The sequence below is a fragment of the Pteropus alecto genome, unplaced genomic scaffold, assembly GCF_000325575.1.
Source record: "Pteropus alecto unplaced genomic scaffold, ASM32557v1 scaffold43, whole genome shotgun sequence".
NCBI classification, from domain to species: Eukaryota; Metazoa; Chordata; class Mammalia; order Chiroptera; family Pteropodidae; genus Pteropus; species Pteropus alecto.
This window is the reverse complement of record NW_006435764.1, coordinates 4,293,320-4,316,755: the sequence shown is the minus strand read 5'-3', so window position 1 is coordinate 4,316,755 and position 23,436 is coordinate 4,293,320. Positions and strand designations below refer to the sequence as shown.

The following is a 23,436-nucleotide window of genomic DNA, read 5'->3' as shown; positions in this document are numbered from 1 at the left end:
TCCTGCTCCCCAGGCCAAACAACCCCCAGGTGAACTGACTTAGAGACCAGATTTCACTGGAGTTTGGGACTGGCCTTCATAATTGGTAGCTAAATGAGTCTCATGGGCTGGACAGGTGCAACAGACCGAACAGTAGGTGTGAGTAAAGTGGGAAGGTTCTGTCCGCTTGAGTGCTTACTGTGTAGCCGGCCCTGTGCTAGGGACACACAGAAAGGAGAAAGTACTCTAGCAGTAGACACAGTGAAATGTATTGTTGTAGCAACGTGATGTGCGATGATAAAACGTACGGAGATTACTGTGGGGAGCGGAGGAAGGAGCCGTAACTCTTCTTAGGGAAGGTGGCGCAGAGAGAAACAGCATGAAGTCAAGGGTAGGACTTGTAGGAAGGAGGAGCCATCAGAACCTTCCAGCGAGGTGGAGGAGGCGTCCACCCCAGCGGAGGTTTCTAGGAAATGTCTTTGCCTTCAAAGGAGGGTTCGGAAGGATCCAGGACTCAACACATAGTCCGCATCACCTGGCCACCTTGTGGGAACCCCCACTCGTTCTTCAAATCTGAGTTCCTACAGTGTCAAGTTCACACTGGTCGTGTGACAGCGTTCGCTCTCTCTCCCATCCCGGGAAGCTCTTGGAGCTTGGGGATGGGGTTCTAATCACTCGCATTTCCCACAACTAGCACAAAGTCGTTGTTTGCTAGTTTAGGACCAAAGTGGTTGAACGGGAGACCTGCCTGCAGAGGAAACTGGCAAGCGTGCTGAGAATCCCGTCCATCCTAGAGGTGGTGGTAATCCAGAGTCGCCTTGCATGGAGCCGCTGTGGCTTTGATCTACTTCTAGACCCATTCAGATGTGTTCCCTTCCTTTGTTTACTTGAGTTTCTTGGTAAATTGGCTCCTTAAGCCTTCACGATACTTAGTGAGTTCGTCTGAGTTTGAGGGTGGGTAAATATTGCCACACCTGAGTCAATAAAGAATGAATCGGTGTGGCCCTGGTAGTTACTATGACAGCTGGGGATGCCAGAGAGAACTACAAAACGAGGACAGTGGGAAGCAGGAAATGTGGAGACAGGATTAGGGCAAGCCTTCCTGTGGCATTTCCACGTCCTCCTGATGACACCTTTGATATCTGGGCAGCCGCTACTGCTCGTGAAGTTCTCGAGAACCTCCTGGACGCTGCTCTACCTCGACTCCCCTGCCACTCTGACACTGTCCCCTCTCATTTGCTGGTCCTCCACCTTCTGGAGAGAATTTTCCCAAGCGCCCTCCTTGGTCCTGCCTTCGCACCCTCTCCCGTCTCCCTTTACGCTCTGAAGGAACTTGTCATGCTCATGGGTCAAGTGTCAGTTCTGTGCCGGTGATCGATTCCCCTCTGTCCCCTGGATACCACACTCTCCCCAGACCTCACTGCTAGACGTGACCTCTTGGTTTCCATTGCCTACTAGACATTTCCATCTGGGTGACCTGCTGTCATCTCAAACTAAACATGCATGAAATCGAGCCTCCGTCTCCATTTCTCCACCCATGGCATCAGCATTGTCTCACCCACCCAAGCTCAAAACCTGAGTCATGTTCGACGCCTCCTCCCATTCTTCCCTTCCCAAACACAAGTCTTGCCAACTTCCTTTGCAAATCTCTTATACAGCTCTTTGTCTTTTCCGTTCTGTCTGCTAATCCAGGGTCCCAGCACCCATGTCTTGAATATTTAATAGCTTCCCACTTGGTTTTCCGGCCTGCCAGTTTCTTCTTCCTTTAGTCTTTCTTTCATAGTTGGCCAGACAGATTCTCCAGAACGATTATGTTAATCCTCTTTCTCTCCTGCTCAAAAACTTTCAGGAGCTTTCATCACCATAGATAAGTCCAAACTCCTCAGGCTCAAGACCCTGTGTTTGGTCCCAGCCTGTGTCACTGGCATCATCCCACATGATATGGGTGTAGGCTCCGAAGCCAGACTCTGGGACCATATGACACTTCTTGACATATGCTGGGTGACCCAAGGCAAGTACTTAACCTCTCTGTGTCTGACTTTCCTCTTTAAAATTGCTTTATAAAAAAAGTATAATCATTTCTAGGGTTGCCACGAGGATAAAAGACACTTAGAACAGTGTTGGGTACATAGTAAGCACCGATGTGCTAGTTTGTTATTGCACTGATTTCTTTCTTTTTTTTTTTTTTTTTATACCTACAGCACCCGGTCTTCCTAGGTGGTCTCCCATCCAAGTACTAACTGTGCGTGACCCTGCTTAGCTTCCGAGATCAGACGAGATCGGGCGTGTTCAGGGTGGCATGGCCGTAGACTTGCACTGATTTGAACAGAGTGACTGCTGCGGGCTGCACACCTCTCCCCTGGGTGCACATATCCACCTCTCCCTGTTGCCTTTGCTCAGCTCAGTCTCTCAGTCCAGGATGCTCTTCTCTGCTGACCGGTACCCGTCCAGGGCCACTTACCGTCCTCTTCCTTCCAGTGAACACTCATCTGGTGCTTTCTGCAATGCTGCTCAGCCTGGGCTGGGTGGTGGTGGGTGTGTCAGGGCACATGAAGCCGCCATAGGCCACACATGGCACACATGGCACACGTGGAGGGTTCATTTTACTTGATAAGTTCATTCATTTTTATATCCAGACGTGTCATGGAGGAGAATGTGAAACTGACCAAAGGTTTTTGAGATCAAACACACAACTACTGAGAGTATTCAGAGTGGAGGTGTCTTGGCCCCCGCCCCCCACCGGCCCTAGGGCGGAGTGTGCATTCATTCCGCAGTGGAGAGGTCTGAGGGGCAGGGGCATGGCGGGTAGAAGGGGCAAGGCGAGGATCAGCTAAGGCAGGGGTAGTCCCAGTGCAGTGGAGGTGGCAGTCCTTGTGCTCAGGGCCTCTGAACACATGGCGGTCTGTCCGTCCTGAGAACTCATGTCCACACCACTTTTAGTTGCCCAGACGTAGCTCTTGTATTACAGTTTTATTAACTTTCCACATGGGTAGGTCTGATCTCTTCAACATCATCCTAAGCACCCGGAGCACAGGTGCGGGTGGGGTGCAGGTGTAGGGTAGTAGAGTGGAAGACAGACCTGGGCGTGAATTAGACCCTGAAGTTTACTGATTGAGCAAGTCACTTTTCCTCTCAGCCTCAGTTTCCTCATCTGTGAAGCATGAATAATACCTACCTAATGACGTCGTTCTGGGGAGTCAACTAGATAAGCATTCGGCCTACGACACAGGTGGCACTTAGTAAACATCAGATCCCTCCTGGCCATACCAGGCTCTCAGCAAACGTCTAATTCTCGAATGTTCCACCCCCAACTGTATCCCCACTCCCTGCGTCTAGACCCACAGCTTCTGCCTCCCTTCCTGCCACAGCGGATGCTCCTATCGGAGGTGCCTGTGGGAGGCCGTCCTCTTCCTCTGTACTAGTCCCGGCCCCTCCCACCTTCACAAAGACCTCCATCGCCCAACTGCCTCCCCAGTGCCCTCCCTACTGGCTCACTGTCTTCACCATGTAATCATGCTGTAACATCACTCTATCTAAAACAAGACAATAAAAATGCCTCACTTAGTCCCACACCCCTCTAGTTACCATTCTATTTCTCTGGTCCCTTTACAGTCAAAAGTCCCTAAAGAATTGGCGTGCTCTTTGTTTACACTTCTACCGCCATTCCCTCTGAGCCCACCCCAGGACATTCTTATCCCCATCACCCCAGGACATTCTTATCCCCATCACCCCAGGACATTCTTATCCCCATCTTATCCCCATGGAAGCTACTCTTCTCCGGTGACCTCTACGTTGCCAAGTCCAGTGTGCTGTTCTCAGGCTTCTTTACCATGTGAAACCTGGAAACACCTTCTGCCCAGGCCTCCCAGGCCTTCCAGGCCCCACCCTCGCCTGATCGTCCTCCAGTCTTGCCACTCCTGTTTCTTTTGCTGCATGTCCTCTTCTCCTGGCCTCTAAGCACAGAAGGCCCCGGGGCTGTCCCTGGACCACTTCTTGTACTCACTCAGGTAATCTCATTCACAGTGATGGTTTAAAATGCCATCTAAAAGACGCCCAAACTTAGATCTCAAATCCAGAGCTCTTCCTGGAACTCCAGACTTGCGTATCCACTGCCTACTCCCCATCTCCGCTTGGATGTGTCACAGACGTCAAATGTGAGCTCTCGATTCCCACCCCACCCTGCCCGTCCCACAATCTTTCCCATCTCAGTAATGGGAACTCTGTTCTTCCAGTTGCTGAAGCCAAAACCTTTGGAGTTATCCTTGGCTTGTCGCGCGCGCGCTCTCTCTCTCTCTCTCTCTCTCTCTCTCACTCACTCTACAGTCAGCTGATCGGCAAATCCTGTCAGTCAGTTCCTTCAAAATACAGAATCTGGCTACTTCTTACCACCTCTATCTCCCCACCCTGGTCCAAATCACCATCACCTCTCAGGAGGTCGACCCAATAGCCTCCTGAGTGGTTTTGCCTTTTCTTCCCCCAACCCCACAAACTGTTCTCCAACAGCCAGAGTAATGTTTTCAGAATATGCTTGATTATGTCATTTATTGGCTTCAAACCCACCAATGTCTTCCTCTCAGAATAAAATCCAGATTCCTGTCCTGGCCTGCAAGGCCCTATGGGGCCAACCTGCTGCCTCTTTGGCCTCATTTCCCCCACACTCCCCTCGCTCCCTCTGCCCTCTGACCAGGCTGGAGACCCTCCTGCCCCGGGGAGGGTGTGCTTGTGGTTCCTTCTGTCTGGAGTGCTCACATAGGTGACAGACTTGCTCCCATATGTCCTTCGGCTCTCTGCTTGAAGGCCGCCCTGTCAGAGAGCCTGCCCTGACCAGCCTCTCTGGCACTCTCTTTGCTGACCACTGACCACCAGCTGACATAGTATTTACATGTCTGTTTTTGTCCACCTCCTCACCACTAAAAACACTCAAGAGGACCTGCAGATGCTTGGCGGACGAGCAGGGCGTGGTGCGGACGGGAAGAGCCTGGTGTGCATGGACCCAGCCTCCGCCCCGCCACGGCCCTGCTGGTGCTGCCAGGCACCTTGGCACAACCTTCCTGGACTTCTGTTCCCTCTCTGTAGAATCTCCCTAGAAGACTTCTAAGGGAGGATAGAGCTATACCATTCAAAGTCCTTGAGACATGATCAGTACTCAGTAAAATGGAGGCTAAAAAGACCACCTGGCCACTCTCTAGGAGGAGTCCAAGTGCTCTCTGTCTCTGTCTGCCCCGGATGGAGGGCTCATTCAGCAAATGAAGGTGACACCATGTGAGAAGTACTGATTCCGGTCTCCATGCCAGACCGTCCCAGGGCCCCCTAAAGATCGTTTCTAGCTCCAGCCAGTTCTCCTCCATCCCCAGCACCATCCAGTTTGCTACCAAATCCCCTCAGATGGGGGCCATCTCTGAGCAGGTCCTGTGATTTGAAACCCTCCCCCAACCCCTGCTTTAGATGCCATGTGGGAAGCAGAGGTACCTGCTGGGAATGTGTAAGTCTGTCTGGACTTTGCCATCCATGGGCCTCATGGATGCTCCCCTGACTAAGGACCCATTTTCGTGAGGTGGGGAACACGGGGAAGGCTTGGTGGCTGGTCTGATAGGTTTTCTCTGGCTGGTCAGTGAGGGTAACTAAAGAGTGGTTTCCCCGTATGCCACCAGGGGGCGCCAGAGGCTGCTCGGCTCTTGTCAGGACATGTCCCATGGTCTTAAGGTGTCTTTATTTCTCCCTCTCAGGTCTAAGGTTAGGCAGTGGCAGAGGCGCATGCACCTTGCAAAAACGGCATGGTGCTGGCTTTCTCCCAACTATCAGCTTGCTGGGTGCTCTTAGCCCACTCAAGGTCACATTAAGGGACTGGTGTTCAGGCTTCTAGGCTCTGTTCTTTATTGATAAGCATTAGTGAACCCCTGGCTCTGTGAGCTTAGCCAGTTCTGCCCTCAGATTCCCAGCCTTGGGTAGGAGTGTATCTGACCGAGCCTGCTGTGCCGTGGCTGTGCCTAAGTTGCTACACCATCCCTAGGACTGCAGTTTAGGTCAGGGAGGCATGCGGCAGGCATCAAAAGGTCCCGGCCAGGTCCTTGCCCTCAGGGATCACTTCTCATGCAGAAGGCACTCATCGGTTCTCAGAGGGGCTCCCAGAGGGGCTCCGGGAGCCTGCTGGTTAGATGGAGAGCTGGAGACCTCCAGATTCAGCCTCTCTCCTTCCCTGTGCGACTCCTTCCTGCCAGACGCTCTCCACAGCAGAGATGAGCTGACGGGCAGCAACTGGCTCTCACTCACATCCCGAGGCTCTCACGCAGTGGGCTGGAGGTCTTAGGTGGTATCTCAGAGGGGATAGAGATGCCAGAGGCTGTGCAAACCAGGGTGGGAGGGGCGAGAGAAACCAGAGGAAGTCTGTGAAGTCCCTCGATCTGATTTCACTAGCACCAGTTCTTGGCCAGCCCTTCAGTACTAAATAGTCCCGTGGGCCTGTGTGCACGCTTCCCCCACCGTTAGCTAAGAGATACGATGAAAGCAACCTTCTGCCCTCCCGAGCCAGGCACCTCATAGAATTTTCTTGCCTGCTCAGCAAAGACCCCCAAGCCTGCATCCATTTCTCCGTCAGGTCAGGGGCGTCCTTACCCAGGGCCACCAGGCTGGTGGTGCCTGGAGAAGGCCCTGGCTCCCTGAAAGCCCTCCCTGGCCTGTCTCTGACCTGTACTGGAAGCGGGGATCTCCAGGGTGGGTTTGCAGCACCTGGCGTACTTCTGGGGGAGGCTCCAAGCCCATCTGCTCTGCCCGCTGCCAGCGCTGCAGCCGTGTGATCCCTGCCGGGGTGGGAAGAAGACAGTGGGGCCTCACAGGGGGCAGTGAAGAGTTGGGCTAGAGAATGTGTGCGGAGGGGCGTGTTGGGACCGCTACACTCCCATCTCCGGGGACAGCGCCCAAGAGGGTCAGGCAGGGCCTTGGGGGCATTTCAGAGACATGTAGGTGACAGGACTGGCTCCAGAATGTGTCCCTGGGGCCTAAGAGGGTTCTCACCTGTGCAGGGCCCATACTGCCAGGCCAGGTCAAACTGCCTCAGCAGCTCCAGCTCCACTTCCTCCACGCTCAGGGGCTGGGGCTCTTCCCCTGCAATGACAAGCTGCTCTTCAGGCCTGCCCAGGCCTGTGCCATTCAGGGCTGGTCCCCTGCCCCTCACCTCACAGCTGTCCCACTGCTCCCCAGCCCTCGCCACTCCTCTGCCTCTGCCTTTTGCTGCCAGGCCTAGTGTAGGAAGTAGACGACATACTTCACTGACCCCTTGCATTGCCCACTTCTGCCCACGTCCCATGTCCCTTGGCATCCACTCCTCCCGCTTCTCCCCCACACCTCAGAGACCTAGCTCTGATGCCAGCTTCCCCTTGCAGTGTCCAGCGGGGCCCTCCCTCCTCTTCACTACAGGGAAGGCATCAGTAATGAACCGCTTCCGGCCCATGGCGGCCACCCAGGCAGGCGGAGAAGGAGGCAACTGCGGGGAAGGAGAGAAGCCAGCGGGCACAAGAGAGACAGCTGCTGAGAGAGAGAGAGTGAGAGAGGGCTGGGGCCAGAGAGCAAGCCCGGGGCCAGCAACAGGCAGACAGGATGACCCAGACAAGCAGAGAGGAAGTCCGCAGGTTCCAGGGACTGACGCCTGTCCCCCTGCCCACAAGTACGCAAACATCAAAGACCTAAGCCAATGGCTGGCTGCCTCTGTAGGGCGGGGCCTGGCTCCAGCCAATGGCAGGCAGCGCAGTCAGAGGGGGCGGGGTAGTAGCTGCAGCTGTGTTCTGGGGGAGAAGGGGTGAGGCTGGGGTGGGGACCTGTCAAAATGCCCCAGACTGCACCACCGCCTCCTGCCCGCGCCCCCACCCCCCCACCCCCCCCCACATTGGCCTGCAGTGGGTCTCCGGGGACTTACAGAGCGTTATCCTCAGCCTCTCACTTCCCGTTTTCCCTTCCTAGGCAAATGTTCTTTTCAGCCTCACTAATCCCCGTGGCCGGTTTGTAACTCCCCAGAGCCCAGCTGGAGCCTTCCACTCCGCCCCCCCCCGCACCCCTCTTGGCCCACAGAACACTGTGGGGGCAGGTCTGGAGGTCCGAAGAGAGTTTGGGCTGCTCCAGCCCCCTTCCCTGCTCCCACCCCATCCCCACTGGCCCCAGGAGAGCTGACTGGAGGAGCCCATGGGTTTCGAAAGCTTCTTTCTCACCGTTTGCGCCCAGAGATACTAACCACTCTTAGTCCAGGCAAACGTTTGCCTTGTCGGCTCTCCTGGGGTCCCACAGCCGGCCCCTGACTGCCTTTCGAGTCAGGAAGATTCCACACTGAGCAGGAGACCAGAGTGTGTTTGGATCCCCAGTTCTTCATAGCAAAATCAGCCCTGTCTGTCTCACAGTAATGTGAGTGTGAGCAGAAAACACCAACAATAAACCTAATGCTTATATGGCATTTACAGTGTGCCAAATTCTGTTCTAAGCTCTTTCCCACAGACTCACTCAACTAGAATAGATATAAAATGATTCTGGAACAGAGTAAGTGCTACTACTCACAGGCACTGTGGGGCTCCAATTCAACCACAGCCCCTGCATGTCCCCCAGGAGCTCCCAGGCTAATAGGGCAGGCAGATAGGACATACACACTGTCAGTACAAAGATAAAATTCCTAACCAACAAGAGAAGGGGAAGGGCGGGGTCAGAGATGGCTGGACCTTGAGCTGGCATAGCCCTGGAAGACCTCCTGGAGGAGGCAGGCTGAGTAAACAGTGTCTCAATTCTCTGCCCATGACCTTTGTCCCTTGGGCTCCTATCATAGCTGACTCACCCCTACACCCACTTCCCCCTCACCAACTTCCTGGCAGCAAGAGAAGTGCTGGCCAGTGGGAGTCTGGGAATCCGCACGGGGACGGCCCAGCTCTAATCTGCCTCTTGAGATCCCATCCGGTTCTTCCCACCAGGAGCCCAAGGGCCTGCTTGGAGGCTGCTGCCTTCCCCTTCTCCCACTGCCCTGGAGTCTGGGTGCTCAGGGATAGGAGGAGGGTGGGCACGAGGTTGGAGAACACCCGTGAGAGGGGACCACCAAAGGGAAGGAGCAGGCCATGTCGTCAGGGACCTCCTCCCACCTGGCTGTCCCCTGTGCTTCCTGAGGAGGGCTGAGTGGGGGAGCTGAGCCCCTGGGTGGCTGTACGGAGCTGGAGGGCCCTTCCCTGCTTCATTGTTTGGGCTGGGCCTGATCTAATCCCCCTATCTGCCTCCTGGACTAAGTGGGGCCCACACTCAGGGGGACGGAGCCCTGCTGTGCTGGGCGGGAAGCAGGGAGGCCCTCTCCACCAGGCCCAGGAAGGGCCTAGGTGTGGGGTCCAGTGAGGCACTAAGCGCTCTGCTCTACAGAGCGGTGGTGTCCAGGCTGTATGGGGCTGACCACCCCTCCCCAGGGCGTTCCCAGAGGTGTGTGGCACCTACCTCCTGAGCCCCCTGGGTGGGGTAGACCCCTCCTTATTCTTGGTCCCTCCCACCCCTGAAAGCTGATAGCCGTGGGGCCCTTCCACCGCCCAGGGAGCGTGAAATGGGGTGTGCCGCTGGGCGGCCACAGTGCTCCCTCTGCTGCCTGAGCCTATTGCCTCTCCCCTCTGGCACCCCGACCTGCTCTGTGAGCACTGTCTGAACTGTCCCTGCTGACTGTCCCCAGCTCTGCCTAGCCCAGGCCCCACTAGCCTGTCTCCCCCAGCCCCCAGAAAAAGAGTCGGGGCAGTCAGCTCCAGTGCAGGCATCTTGGATTTGACGTTCTGGCCCAGCGTCACGGGAACGCTCCACTGGCAGCACTGTGCTCCTCTCCCGGTCGGACAGCAGTGGGCTCGGGCCCCAAGGCTCAGAGGTGTTGTCATCCGGGGTTTAGAACCATCCCTGACCAGTCGGCATTCTTCCCTTTCTTGGCATCTGGCTCCCTAAGTGTGCCGCCCACCCATGGGTCATTTCCTTCTTTACTTCCGCACCCTTGCCTGGCCCCTATCACCTTAGTCCTGGAACCCCTGCCCTGCTCAGGCAGCCTTCTGGTCATTCCCAAACTGTTATCCTGGGGGCTGTCCCAGTTCAGGCTTCAGGCTCGAGGGCCGAGCCAAAGATCTGAGTTCTCTCCTCTTCAGGGACTTTCCTGAGACCCAGCCCCAGGATCCTGTGTCTGCCCTGACCCATAGAGGCTGGTGATAGGACTGAGCTTTGCACCTTGGCCTGGAAACACTCAAGGTCCTTGCTTTATGGCCAAGACCAAAGCCTTGGGGGAACTCAAGAGAAAAGGAGAGAAAAGAACTGGAACAAGAGCCCAGAACCTCCCTGAGGGCTGAGGCCCACCAGGGACTGCTCCACGGGGAAGGGGGATTAGGCCTGGCTTAGCTCAGACAATGCTGCAGGATGGGGGCCTCGGCACTGCGCATGTGCCCTGAGAGCCCCTTCCCCTCCCCCAGCTCATGATGGAGCTTGTAGGCAGAGCCAGCTAGAAGTGGGAAGGTGGGGACAGGTGGAGGGAGGGAAGCAGCTGCCTGGGGCCCAGCGGGCTACGGGTGTTGCCCGCTCTCCTTCCCTCTCCCCAGCACCCCCCTCCTCAGGCCCTCAGGCCCTGCCACCCACCCTGAGCTGCGGATTCTGGGCAGCCATACGCACACACCCTGGGCCTCGTTCCCCATCCTGCGGGCCAGATTCTTTCAGGCAGCAGCTCTTAGTCCCTCGCGACCCTCACAGACTCCTGCCTCTTGCTGCTCCATGTTCTCTGGCCTAGCGGGCTTAGGGGCAGGGGCCTGGTGGAAGGCAAAGGTTCTCCTGGGTCTCGGTCTTTCTGCCACTGGATATGTCTTTTGTCCTGTCCCCACCACCCGCTCTAAACCTCCCACTACTTCCCCTTGGCCATCCTGGCTTGGTGTTCTGAAAAGGGGCCCTCTGGCCATTCCTCACCTTGGCCACCAGGTGTCAGACTTTGTCCAGCTGGGAGGAAGGTCCTAGTTAGTTTCCACCCATCAGCCAGGCCTTGGAGATCAGGGCAAGCTGAGGAGGGGCCTGGAGGTGACCTCTGAACTAAGGCGGCAAAGGGACCCTGAAGGTTGAGATGAGGAAAGGGCTAGATCTCTGGTTCTAAAGCTCACAGTATTCTCTGACTGCCCCCGCCCTCACCCCACTGACAAGGGCTTTGTCCGCTGCTGGGAAATTGGGGGAACCAGGCTGAGTCAGGGAGCTCAAGAATTGAAGGGACAAAGGCAGGGACAGTTGTGGCTCCAGAGAAGAGGGGGGAGCTGAAAGGGAGCCACCCATCAGAGCACTCAGCCAGGCCTGGGTCACTGGCCATTGCCCTCTAGTTTAAGAGGAATAGGGTCTCCCCTTTGGCCCTTTCCCATTTGGGGTGGCTGTGATCCTGCGTGCATGCGCGTGTGTGTGCGAGAGAGAGAGAGAGAGAGAGAGAGAAGGAGAGAGAGAGAGGCGGTGGTGGGGAGACTTCTCATATACAGAGGGGGCCCATAAGTCCTGGATGTTGGGTCAGTCTTTGCAAAAGCGAGCAGCTGGCCAGGTGTGACTATCTTTTTGCCACCCCACGTCAGAGCCCATTCTGAACCCACTCCTACCCCCCATGGAAGTGCCTCCTCTAAGTGACACTTCTCCATCCTGTGCACATCCTCTCAATCACAGGTGCGTGACCAGGTACCCAAGATGACAATGAGATTTCTAACCCACTCTGTGCTGTCTGGAAGTGGCAGGGAGAAGGGCCTTCCCTCCCTCTCGCTCAACCTTCCCAGCCTTACTGGGAACAGGACTTCTAGAGACGACGTCTTCCCCACATGACACTGCGGAACCTCAGGTAGTCCACGTTCTTAGGCTGACCTCTGGATGCATGGGCCCCTGACCGTAAGACTGTACTTAAGAGGTGGAACCTAAGATAACCAGCAAAAACTCATCACCTCTCCTGAGATAGCTGTGGATGGAGAAGCAATGACAAACTCACTCACAGAAAAGCCTCAGGACCTGTCATTTGCCAGGAGCTACCTGCCCCATGGTCCACAGTGCCAAAATCCATGGGAGGGGCTCACACTGCAACACTATCAGTAGGGAGCTATTTGGGGGAGAGTTCGAGAACTCACTGCCCCTCTGGGCTCTCTTCTGGGTCCGCCTCCCCGCCTTACTCCTTAGGGTGCACCCCTCTGCATCCTTCGCCAGGGTGAAGTCCAGTGCTTGCCCACCCTTCTCTCGGTCACTGCCTCCCATCCTCCTCTGCACTGCGGCTCACAGCCAGTCAACAGAGGATCTCTAAGGCCCTAGAGTCTCTTGCCCCACGGTTCACTGCCATTCTTGCCTTGCCAGTCCTCAGCCTTGGCAAATGCCCTTTCTCCACTCTGCCCCCACTTCTGGGCATCTCCGGCTTGCTAAGGAATGTCACGATCCATGCCAAACGGGTCCGTTGACAACAGAGTTGTGTTTGCCGATGTCACCTGGTTGCATGTGGCTGCCCAGCAACCCTTTTGATTCTCCTCTGCTTGTCCCTGATTCCATTCCCGAAGTCTCTTCATTGTGCTCCAACAGCCACCCCTCACGTGGCACGGACATGTTTAGATCTCTTTTGTTTGAAAACAACAGCAAACCAACTAACCGAAGAACCTTCCGTGCTCCCGCTACCCCCTCTAGACATTGATTCCCTTTGCCATCAAAATCCTGAGAGAATATATCCACCCTTTCTACTTTCTTCTCACCCTCTTCTTTAATCTCACGGTTTGGTATCTGCCTCTCAGCTGCTCTTGCAAAGGTCACCTGTGACTTTCTGATTACCAGAGCCAGGGGACTTTCCCCATACTATTCTCTCAATTCTTCTATGGCATCTGACGTTGTCGATCAGCTGCCTCCTTAAAACTCTCTTCTCTTGACTTCTAATACACTATTGTCTGGACACACTTTAAGTAAGTTTAAATCAAATCGTCGAGAACTTTTCTCTGTGCATGTGCTGTGCTAAAATGCTATAGGAATACAAAGATGAATAAATCAGGGAGCCTGCGCTTAAGATACTACCTGCTTAAACAGGAGACAGACACACTGAACTCTCCCTCGTCCTGCCCATCCTCCAAGAATGGTGTCAAATCCCACCTTGTGCATTTATGCACAAGCACTTAACCGTGCGCAAGGCACTGGAAATGCGGTGGTGACTCCAGACTTCACTGCCGCCCCTCTGGGGCCCCCAGACCAGCAGAGCCCTCACCCAGCTGGATGCAATCACTCCTTCCTCGACTTCCACAGTATTTTCCCTGGGTCTTTCTGCACTTAATCAAATTCTCCCTTGGATTCTAGCATTTGCGGGGAGGGAGGTCCTAGTCCCTTTTCCAGATTATTTTGTTCAACACACTAATTGAACACCTTTTTGGGGGCTGGCGCTTGAGCGGGTGCTGAGATAAACAGATGGAGAAGACTCGGAATCTGCCAAGAAGTTCACAGTACTGTAGTGTGGGACACATTTTTCTCTACAGCCCTTTGCTTGGTGCCTTACATGTAGCAGGCTGCTACTCATTTTGTCCCTGGATGGAGACAGCCCACATGCTCTCTCCTTTCTGTCTTGTTAGGCAGGAGGCAGGGCCCGCAGGTGCCCCCGGCCATGCCTGGGCAAATGTCCCTGCCTAAAGAGCCTGAACCCCTCCAACTTGGGCCGGGTGACTCAGGGACATTCATCAGAGCCTGGCTTGCCCTACCTACAAGCCAGTCCAATAGCTCCTGTGCCTACACTCCGCCCCTCCCTTGGGAGTGGCTCGTCCACTTGTCCGTACCTCTGAGTGCATGTGCATGGTGTTGTGCCCTGTGGTTTCAGATAAGCTGGTCTTCCCTTCTCAGATAGAGCACAGGCTCCATAAGGGCAGGAGCCAAGTTAGGTCTTTTATCGTTCCAATACGTGTTAGCACAGTGATTGGGCAGGTAATTAAGTCTTTAAAATACATGTCAACTGATTGACATCACCATCATGTGTTACTTCCTTCACTAAGGGCACCATTTCCAGGAGGACCTTGTCAAATGCCCATGTATTACCTGGGAGCAGCTAGCCCATTTACTTACCCAGCGGCTCTTCCCTAGTGCCGTGACATGCCACATGTCCTAAGTAACCTGTAGTTACCGATCGCTGCTGCTGCAGCCAAGCCTCTCACCTTCGCTGTCTCTTATCCTTTCCCACAACCTCATAAGGGTGTTTAATATCCCCATTTTACAGATGGGGAAACGAGAATAGAGCTCTAAGTAATTTGTCTAAGGTCATTTAGCTAATAGGTTATGAAACTAGGATTTGAGCTTCGGTCACCCCTCAAACAGCATCTATCCCATTCACTTGCAGCCTAATCTGCTGTCTTGTGTTGGAGATAAAGGAATAGTCGGCTGAGACTTGTGACTTGGCTGCGGTCTATCGCCCTCCTTAGGAGATGAAGGGCATTGAGAAGGTGAGGTCACTGAGGGGGAGAAGGGGCCCAAAGGCAGCCACGGGAGGGGGTTCTGAGGACCGAATGTACGGGCTGACCACTTGGAAAGAGCCCTGGAGGGGCAGATGAACTGCTTTGTAGAGAAACAGACCTATGAGACCATGAAAATAATCCAGAGAAGTGAGGCGGACCGAGCAAAGGCTGGGAGAGGGAAGATAAGTTACAGACAAGAATGTGTTTGGGAGGACTATGGGAACTGGCATTGATGGAGGGAGCTGGAGTGAAGTCTGCTGTGCGTGCATCTTCCCAGTGAACAGGATGGGGAGAGCCTCTTCCCCCAAGCTCTTTGCATCTCCCCTGGGCTTCCAGGCTCTCCCAGCAGGCATGGGAGCCAGGGGAGAGGAAGGGCCCGGAGAACAAGTAAGGAGAGCCAAGAGGAGGGGCAAGGCCAAGAGAAGAGATGCTTCTGGGGCAAGCATTTTATTTGTTAATACAAGAATAGAAATTCTGCAATAAATATAATCTAATAAATAACATCTCCAAATAAATAAATATTAATACAACAAACAGTCATGAGTGGTTGGGGCTGGGGAGCAGGGCCTGGGGGAGCCGCCCCCCGCACCCCGAAATGCTACTGCAATGTAAACTTTCAGGAAATCCTTGTGGCTGTGGCTAAGGTTGCCCTCCCCAGGCTGGGCAACCCACAGATACCCTGGAAAGGGGGCGGAGAGGAGGCACTGTGATGCCGGCAAGAAAACTCGAAGCAAGGTCCTTTGGTTGTCACCCTGCGCCACGATTGCCTTAGCGACCCCCGGGTCTGATCTGTCTCTGCCCCTCTGCTTTCGGTATTCCCTCCGATGCAGACCCCACCTCTTCCATTTTTAATCCCATCTCTTCCTGTTTAGACTTGCCACTGTGTCTGTTTCCTGAATTGGATGTATGGAGTTAACTGGGGACAGGGGAGCAACACCCACCTAAGGAGAGTGGGGCAGCCAAAGGGCTTGACCCCAGAAAGGCACGTACTGTGGTGGTCCCCTCCCTGCCCTACATGCCTGCTTCCTGGAAGTGCCACTTGAGGGGCTGGTTGGGCGCTGGCAAGTGGTGGGCAGGAAGCAGGAGGCTGCGAGAGCCTTTGCACTGATTCGAAACATGTCGGGGTCCCTTGAGCATCACTTCCTGTGGAATCGGGACAGGGCCTATTGCACCTCTTCCCCAGACCTGCAGAACTTTGGGGAGTGTGTGTTGAGGGGAGGCCTTATTGCATCACACCCTCCTCCAAGTCCGGGAAGGGCCAGAAGCTTATGGCTTCTGTTTCCTGGCTCAACAAGTGTTGGCACACAGGTTTCTCCCTCCCAGAGTGGGAGCAGGGTTGGCGGGGGAGGGGAAACAGGAGGTGGTACAGGCCAGAGATCAGAAGCCACGGGCCTCCAGGTGCAGGGTGACCGCAGCTGCTGGAGGCTGCATCTTCTTCTTGAGCCGGTTGAAGTCCTTGGCTGAGCGCCACAGCCAGGTCTGCAGCTCCTTCAGCAGCCAGAAGTCGTCCATCTTCTGGAGGAAATCGCTGTGGGCAGGGCCAGGGGCCCAGGTGGGCTCAGTCCCGGGCAGAGGCTGGGGCAGCGGGTAGCCCAGTGCCGCCATAACACCCGCGATGCTGCCCAGCAGGCCCTGGAGGCTGGTGCAGAAGTGGGCCAGGCTGCGGCGCAGCTCAGCCGCGGCGGCCTGACGGTTGAGGCCGCGCAAGTGGCACAGAAGGTGGCTGTAGGCCTCGTAGTTCTGGGTCAGTCGCAGTTTGTCGTTGAGGCTTCGCCACACTTCCAAGTTGACAGTGGCCCTGGGCAGAGTCTCTGCCCCCAGCCGAGGTGGGTTGAAGTCAGGCTCATTGAAAGGGGGGCCCAGGTAGTTCAGCTGTAGAAAGGAGAGGGTGATGGGGAAGAAGGAGGGGGGAACAGCCCACTCACTGCCGCCAGGAGACACCTGTCCCCAAAGCTCCTATTTCCCGTGTCCCCTGACACTGGCCCTATCTCCATGCGAGGCCTCCCCTAAGTTTCTCCAGAGATGTCATTTGTAAGGAGGTGACAGTTGAAGCAGTGGGGGTGCTGAGCTCTCCAGGCAGAGGTGTAGAAAGAGAAAAAGTGAGCGGCAGATACTCAGGGAGGACTCGCTGACCGGCCGTGTGCGCAAGCCTCTGAGGGTGCCCGCCGCGGAGACAGGGCAGAGAGGAAGAGCAGCCCGAGGACCGAGGACCCGGCAGGCCAGGCTGCAGAGGTAGAAGGTGGACCAGGAGAGCGCAGAGCCAAGAGGAGTTGAAGAAGGCAGCAGTGCTCAGCAGTGGCTGTAAAACAGAGAGCAAGGGGAAGGGGCCTTAGGAAACACTGCTGGGTTTGGCAAGAAGGAGGTGCCTGGCGACCTGGGAGAGAACCGTTTCAAGTGGCCTGGGAGCCAGATTGCAGGGGGTTAAGGAGTGAGTGGGTGGAGAGGAAGTGGAGGCAGCGGGTGTAGACCACTCCTTCGAGAAATTTGGCAGCGAAAGCCAGGAGAGAAAAAGGGTCGGGAACTGGAGGGGGTAGCCGAGTCAGGCAGAGGTTTTCTGCACAGGGAAACCAGACGGGAAATCGGGTGGAAAGGCAGAGGGGCCCGTGGGCATCAGAGCTCCATTTGCCTCTTGACATGCCTGGTCCCACCGGCTGAAGGGCTGGGGACAGAAGCTACTCACGATTCCCCAAGGAAGGGCTCAGCCCACAGGAGCGGGGATGCAGAAGGAGGAAACGGAGGCAGTCTCAAGAGCTGGGTAGGAGGCAGGGTATGCAAGACAGTCGAGGGCAGAGGACAGAACCTTGCCAGCCCCCCGGGGAAGAGGCCTGGGGCCCAGGAAAGGGCTGAGGGAGACGGTTCAGCTGGGAGAGAAAGGGAGAAGCGAGGGGCGAGGCCTGGGATAGGCAAGGGCCCAGGGGGAGGTTCACACGCTGACAAGCACAGAGACAAACTAATTTCCTCGGTGTATCCTGGGGTTGGAGCCAGCTCCCCCGCCGCCCTCCTCCCCTTCCTCTCCCTGGCTCCAGAGTAGGGTCTGGGATGTGGAAGAGGAAGACGGGAAGAGGGGGCCGGTTCCCTGTGGCTCTCGCTAACTCCGACCCTCCTTCCTCCTCTCCTGGGCTCTCAGAACACCTCTGGACTGCCCCCAAATCCTGATGGCAGAACTTCCATGCACACCCTGAGCCCCCTGCCGCTACTGGCCTGGGTCCCCTGCAGCCCTCTTCCCACAAGGCCCCCCTAGGAGGCCCGGCTAGGATGGGAGAGGCAGACAGAAGGGAGGCCCATGGGTCCAGAGCAGCAGGGCCCCAGGTTCGGGGCAGAGGCGAGCTGGAACACAGGCTTGGGAGGTGGGGCCCTCCATCCCCACCCAGCCCCACCCGTGCAAGAGACACCACAACACGGTGTAAACAGAGGAGACTTCCCCGGCCCCCAGGGGGAGGCGGGCGGCTGGGCAGTCAGCCAGTGGGGCGATGGGCCAAGGCGGGTGCGAGGCCTGCCCACATGCCTAGTCCTGAGGCCAGGGATGGGGAGGAGGGGGCACTTAAGAGGGAAGGGCAGGAGATAGGCCAGACACAGAGACTGCCTGGAGCCCAAGGGCCCCTCCTCATCACCTCACGCTCATCGGGACCCCTCCGCCATTCTGTCTCTCTTCCCCCAAGTCCTCTTCTCGTCCTTCACCCAATTCCCAGACCCCTAAACCGCCCTGGATACTCACATAGGTCCCAGCCAAGCTGCGGAGTTGGTGCTCCAGGTAGCGGGTGAGGTCATAGGTTTTCTGGATGGAGGGGCCGGGCCCCGGGTCCCCTGTGCGATTGAGGGCTGGCACTGCAGGGAGGTGCCAGAGCACGGTGCACAGGCAAGCTAGCATGCCCCACGAGTCCCCTGCAGACAGGATGGGCAAGAAGCATGAGGTGCGCCTGGCCTGGTGGAGGAAGTAGCTGGCAGCCCCTCAGGTGTCTGTCCCCACCTTGGGCTGGGAGGGGGGTGAGGGTGGGACGCCAGATGGGAGGCGGTGGGGATGGAGGAGGGGAGCATTCTTGGCCAAGAGAGCATGTGCGTGTGTGTAGGCATGTATGTGTTGCGGGTGTCTACCAGTAGATACTGGAGAGTACAACTGTGTGTCAACTAGGAGTCACTGTATGTGTGCCAACATGTATGTGTGTGTATTAGGAGGGACAGAGCTAGGCTGAGGGACACGAATCAGTATTCCCAGGTTCTGGGTGTACCTCAGCCTCCTCTCAGGCTCCTAGTCCCACTGCAGCTCGCGGAGAGTCAAGGGGTAGGAAGCAGCATTTGTCAGAGCTGCCAGCTGAGAACGGTCTCCCTGGGAGGGATGCGAGAGAGAGGCCCCCCGAGGAGGACAGGGGGACGACATCCCAGTCAAGCTATAGGAGGCAGGGTGTGGGGTGAGACCACGGGGTCAGGTTGAAGGACACGGGGCTGGCTCATGTGGTCAGTGGTAGGAACATTCTAGGATACCCCTGGTGTGCGAGCGTAGGATAGGGTTAGATTGAAGGAAAGTTGGCATTCACTCAGGGACTGGCTGCCCTGTGGCTTGCCCCATTCTTATCTAGGTTTTGGATGGGGAAAAGTTTGACCTGAATGAGGCCTTTCAGTCAGCCTGCAATGGAGGGGTGGGGGAAGGAAGGAGGAAGGCAGAGAGAGAGAGAGAGAGAGAGAGACTGCTATGAAATGGACAGTGGACGGCACAACCCCGTTCTCTGGTTGTACCTTCTGTCCCACAGCTGTCAGTGAAATAGAAGTTAGTAAGTAAGGGATCCTCTGTGAGGATAACAGAGACAGAAGGAGATTCCAGGGGTATTAAAGCTGAGATGAAAAAAAAAGAGGAAAGAGAAATTGAGCAGATGTTCTGATAGAGGGACACACATCGCATGGCAGGAGTGGGGGAGGAAAGAGAGAGAGAGAGAGAGAGAGAGAGAGAGAGAGAGAGAGAGAGAGGATGTATTTCATAAATCGGGCTTATCAGCTGATGGTGCTGGAGAGTTTGGGCATCCCTGGATGCCAGAGGCCAGAATTCAATGCTATGAGAACAAACATAGGCAGCTGGGAAACACGATTTCCTCAGCTTTTAGGTGAGGTCCAAGATCCAGAGCACTGGGTCAGGATTCAGCGGGCATTGAGACGGAGTCAAAACAATTAGGGTTAGAATAGGGTAAGTCTATAATTGGCATTGGGCTAGGTTAGCATTAAGGACTGGGTTACTTTTAAAGTTTCAGGTTAGCTTATTGGGATTTGGCTGAGTGAGTGTGGTTGAGGTTTGCGTCCAGCTGGGGGATGTGGTTAGGTTTGGGCAGGCAGAGGGTTGGCTGGGACTAAGGTTTATTGAATGTGTTGATTCAGATGTCAGACTGGGTGATGCATGGCATGTCACTTAGAGTAGGGCTAGTCTGGATTTTGAGCTTGGGTAGGTGTGAGATCATGAGTGGTTTCTTTCTTCTAGTTTATATTTTATACTTTCAAATTTTCTGCAATGACATATGTTGTTTTGATTGTTAGAAATAAGTTGGATATGGGTTTAACAATTTGGCTGTACTTAGAGTTAGGATAGGTTTGGAGTTAAGATTTAAGACCAGGTTAAGTTTACAGTTAGTCATAATGCTGGGTCAGGGTTTAGAGAGGGTACCAGCACGGAAGGGTTTAGGATTCAGATCGTATAGAATGTGTCTCAGAGCGTAGGGCTCAGGTGGGAACTTCCGCAGTCCCGAGTAGTCAGTCTTGACTCTTTCAGAGGCTTGACTGGCATTTGGAAGTAGGGGTGCCACTAGTCTCAGGGACCCTGCCCTTCGGGTGAAGGGCTCTTGGGTGTAGGGTGCGTGCGTGTGCGTGTGCGCGTGCGCATGTGTTTTAGGGCAGAGCAGGGTCAGGCACATTACTGCTCCCCGGGGAGACGGGCTCGCCTTTTCCTCCCCCACCTGCAGCCTGTGTCTTCCCTCCTCAGTGCGCCTTTCCTCGTTCTTCCTCTCCATCCAAGCTCTTGCTGACTCTGAGTGCCTTTCTATTCCCTGTTCTTCACATCCCAAGACAACTGCCAGCCCTTCTCCTCTGTATGAAGCTTTGGGCTATGCTCAGCCTGGATACCTGGCTGAGTCACCCCGAAGGTCCTACAGGTACAAGGTGCAGTTGGGTTTGGAGGATGGAGACCTGCTGAGGTGGGCAGTGGCCCTTCTAGCCTTGAGGTGGCTTTCAGGATGGAGTCTGGCCTCGCTCGCAGTTAGTGGCAATGCCGAGGGTCCTGGCCGAAGCAGGAATTGGGAGCTGGGCTCGCCTCTTTACCCACCCTGCTTTGGGCAGCCCTGCTGGCCAGAGCTCTGGGCAGGGGGTCTGCCTACCCTCTGTGTGTGTGTGGGGTGGGGGCAGTCAGGAACCCAGCTCTGGGTCTTGTTTTTCCCCCTCCCCTTCTGGGCCCAGTGGGACATCCCTGGGGAGAACTGCCTTCCTACACAGGGACAGCAGGGGGAGAAGCCTTTGGATAAACAAGAGCTAAGTCATCTGGGCAGAAAAACGGCTCATGAAATTAACCAGACGAGGCCGGTGTTTCCAGGAATATTTCAGTTCTGAGGTAACTGTCACTGCAGGCTGGGGGCTGTGGGGGGGGGTGCAGGGGAGAGAGCAGAAGGATCCAACTGACTGACCCATGGAGAGAACCAGAACAAGAGAAGGAGACTCAGAAACCCAGATGGAGGAGAGGAGAAAGGAGACAGGGCTCTCTATCCTCTGTTATGACAGCTTCCACTCTGGGCAAACCGTCCCCATATCTCAGGCAGCAAAACTCTAAGCGTCTGGAGCAGAGCACACCTGCGGTCTGGTTGTGGCAGCTTGCATTCGCCTGCATCCCTGGGAGGGGGAGTGCACTGGGCACCCTGGAGCCCTCATCCATCCTCCCGTTGGTCCAGGCTCAAGGTGTGCAGGTGGACCTGGCCATTCGGGGCTGTGTCCTGCCCCACTCCCCCTGTCCTGGCCCCCAGCCCAGAGCACGCCCCGCACCCCCCAGCTCTGCCTCTGGCTGCTGCCCACTGATTGTTTACATCCCGTCTTCCCCTGTGTTTATAAATCCGGCTGAGCACGTGAGGAGCTAATGAGTGCAGCTCACGTTTCCTGCTGCAGCCCCCCCACCCCCCATCCTGGCCCCGGCCTGGGCCAGCCCCTAATTTCATCCAGATCCCTGGGCCCTGGGAACCGAGGCCCCCCTTATGCTCACACACACACACACACACACACACACACACACACACACTCAACCCACGCAAGTGCCCGGCCACCCTGACACGCATCGCCATCCTGACTGGCTGCGCAGGCAGGCACACCCATGTACGCATGTCTTCAGCCAGCTTCCCCTCAGTCCCTGGCCTGTAACCCCCAGGCTGACCTCACTCAGTGAGGGTGGGGGACTCGCCGTACAGTGTGCCAGGATGGTCAGAGTGGGTAGGACGAGTCAGCCAGGAGACTCTGCACCTGGTGATGGTGGCTCAGAGCAATCAGCCGAAAACGGAGGAGCCAGGGAGGCAGCGCAGAGCTCCAGAGTGTGCGGCTAAGTGCGGGGGCCAGAAGGAAAGCCCGCCCCTCAGGCCAGAGCAGGACAGCATCCTGGTGACCTTGGAGGGGATCTGTTGAGGGGAATTGGGGAAACGAAGCAGTTTGGGGACTGCTGTGTCCACTGTGGTATGAGACCCAGGCATTGAGATAGGGCCCTTGGGGGAGCTCCCGACCTGCCTTCCCCCGCAGAAACAGCAGGACTTTCCTGTCCTCTGGGCTGGTTACCCTGCCCTCCCTTCCTTCTCTCCCTTCCAGCCTCTTCTCAGTTCCCTATCCCCCAGGCCACTGAGAAGTGGCTTACTGCGTGGGTACACCTGGGCCCAGAAGTCAGAAGACCTCGCTATGCCACCAGCCCATCAGGCGATGGGGCTGCACTATGTGCCATGTAAAGTGGCCCTGCAGAATCACACGGTCCTGTCTCTGCTGTCCTCTTCAGCAGCCCCCACCCTGCCCTAAATGACAGAAGAAACTGAGGCCCAGGCAAGCAGCAGCCAGGCGGGACAGCCGCCTCGCCTCGTGAAACCAGTGCGGACACAGGAGTTGGGCTTTTGTTGGAGAGAGGGCTCGGGATGGTGCTGCAAGAGGAGCCTGGGTGGGCTGGGAGAGCGGGGTGAAGCCAGGAGAGCTGGGCCAAAGTGAAGGAAATAGTCGAGGCAACTGTGTGGGTGAGTTTGAATGGGCGTTGTTATCCAGAGGGCCTGGGAGGGGCCGGGAGGGAGCCTGCAGGAGCGGGGTGTGAAGGAGCAGGTGGGATTGTGGGGAGGAATGTGAAGTGTCACTAATAAAGTAGCTGGTGTGGCAGGGTAGTGTGCAGAAGTGTGAATGGGGCAGGAGTGCGGGCTCCGTGGGGGGGCGGGGAGAGCCTTAACAGCAGTCAGCAAGAGGGGAGACTTCTGGGGCTGCTGGGTGACAATTGCTGCCATCTCTACCCCTGGTTGAGTGCGTGGCTCCAGGACAGCCAATGTGTCTGAGCCACGGGTGGGAGGGAGCAGGTCCGGTCTGTCCAGGAATGTGCCCCCTGTGTCCCGCGGTGGGGGAGCGTGTGCTTGGGAGCCCGAGAGAGGGGTCTGTCGGGACACTGAAAGCAGGAGGTGCCGTCTGGGCCAGGGTCACAGAGCAACGGACAGGAGTGTGTCCAGTGCTGCGCACCCACAGCCTCTCTCCAGGGATCGGCGTGACCCTGCCACGCCGGACCGCCAGCCTCCCGTCCGCGCCCGGCAGCCCCCTCCTACCCCAGGGGGCAGGGCCAGGCCGGGAGCAGGAGGAAACCCGGACGAGCTCCTCTGGGGCTGGGGGGCTTCTGGGGCGCAGTGTGGAGTTGCTGGGAAGGAAGGTGGGGACAGCAGAGATGAGGGGACTCTGCGGAGCCCAGGGGATGTGGGGCTTCCCTCGAGGGTCTCGGCGGGGGAACCGTGCCGCGGCGGCCGCTCGCTGGCCCTCCCCCCTCAGCGGTGGTGACCTCTCG

General features: G+C 56.3%; 2 protein-coding genes, 1 long non-coding RNA gene and 1 pseudogene across 3 annotated transcripts in view; 1 reads left to right on the top strand and 3 right to left on the bottom strand.

Moving 5' to 3' along the window:
* LOC107195614 overlaps positions 1-23,436 on the top strand; it is a 44,785-nt gene that overhangs the window by 9,362 nt on the left and 11,987 nt on the right. The gene's annotated exons all lie outside the window — the stretch shown is intronic.
* Positions 2,172-2,290, bottom strand: LOC112479322 (annotated as a pseudogene).
* POLD4 (DNA polymerase delta 4, accessory subunit) lies at positions 4,489-7,701 on the bottom strand. The gene is made up of 4 exons (XM_006911030.3): positions 7,330-7,701; positions 6,991-7,080; positions 6,665-6,776; positions 4,489-6,319 (listed from the first exon to the last, which is right to left on the bottom strand). Exons 1-4 carry the CDS (start codon positions 7,649-7,651, stop codon positions 6,295-6,297), a joined length of 549 nt encoding a protein of 182 aa, XP_006911092.2. The 5' UTR covers positions 7,652-7,701; the 3' UTR covers positions 4,489-6,294.
* On the bottom strand, positions 14,846-19,091 carry CLCF1 (cardiotrophin like cytokine factor 1). The gene is made up of 2 exons (XM_006911029.3): positions 18,133-19,091; positions 14,846-16,289 (listed from the first exon to the last, which is right to left on the bottom strand). The coding sequence occupies exons 1-2, from the start codon at positions 18,283-18,285 to the stop codon at positions 15,795-15,797; spliced, it is 648 nt and encodes a 215-aa protein (XP_006911091.1). The 5' UTR covers positions 18,286-19,091; the 3' UTR covers positions 14,846-15,794.

Coding starts and splice junctions, on each gene's coding strand:
- CLCF1 (XM_006911029.3), bottom strand. CDS start 18,285: ATGCTAGCTTGCCTGTGCACCGTGCTCTGGCACCTCCCTGCAGTGCCA. Junction 16,290..18,132: donor GCAGCTTGGCTGGGACCTAT/GTGAGTATCCAG, acceptor TCCTTTCTACAG/CTGAACTACCTGGGCCCCCC.
- POLD4 (XM_006911030.3), bottom strand. CDS start 7,651: ATGTTTGCGTACTTGTGGGCAGGGGGACAGGCGTCAGTCCCTGGAACC. Junction 7,081..7,329: donor GAAGCTGGCATCAGAGCTAG/GTCTCTGAGGTG, acceptor TTGTCATTGCAG/GGGAAGAGCCCCAGCCCCTG. Junction 6,777..6,990: donor GCAGTATGGGCCCTGCACAG/GTGAGAACCCTC, acceptor CCACCCCGGCAG/GGATCACACGGCTGCAGCGC.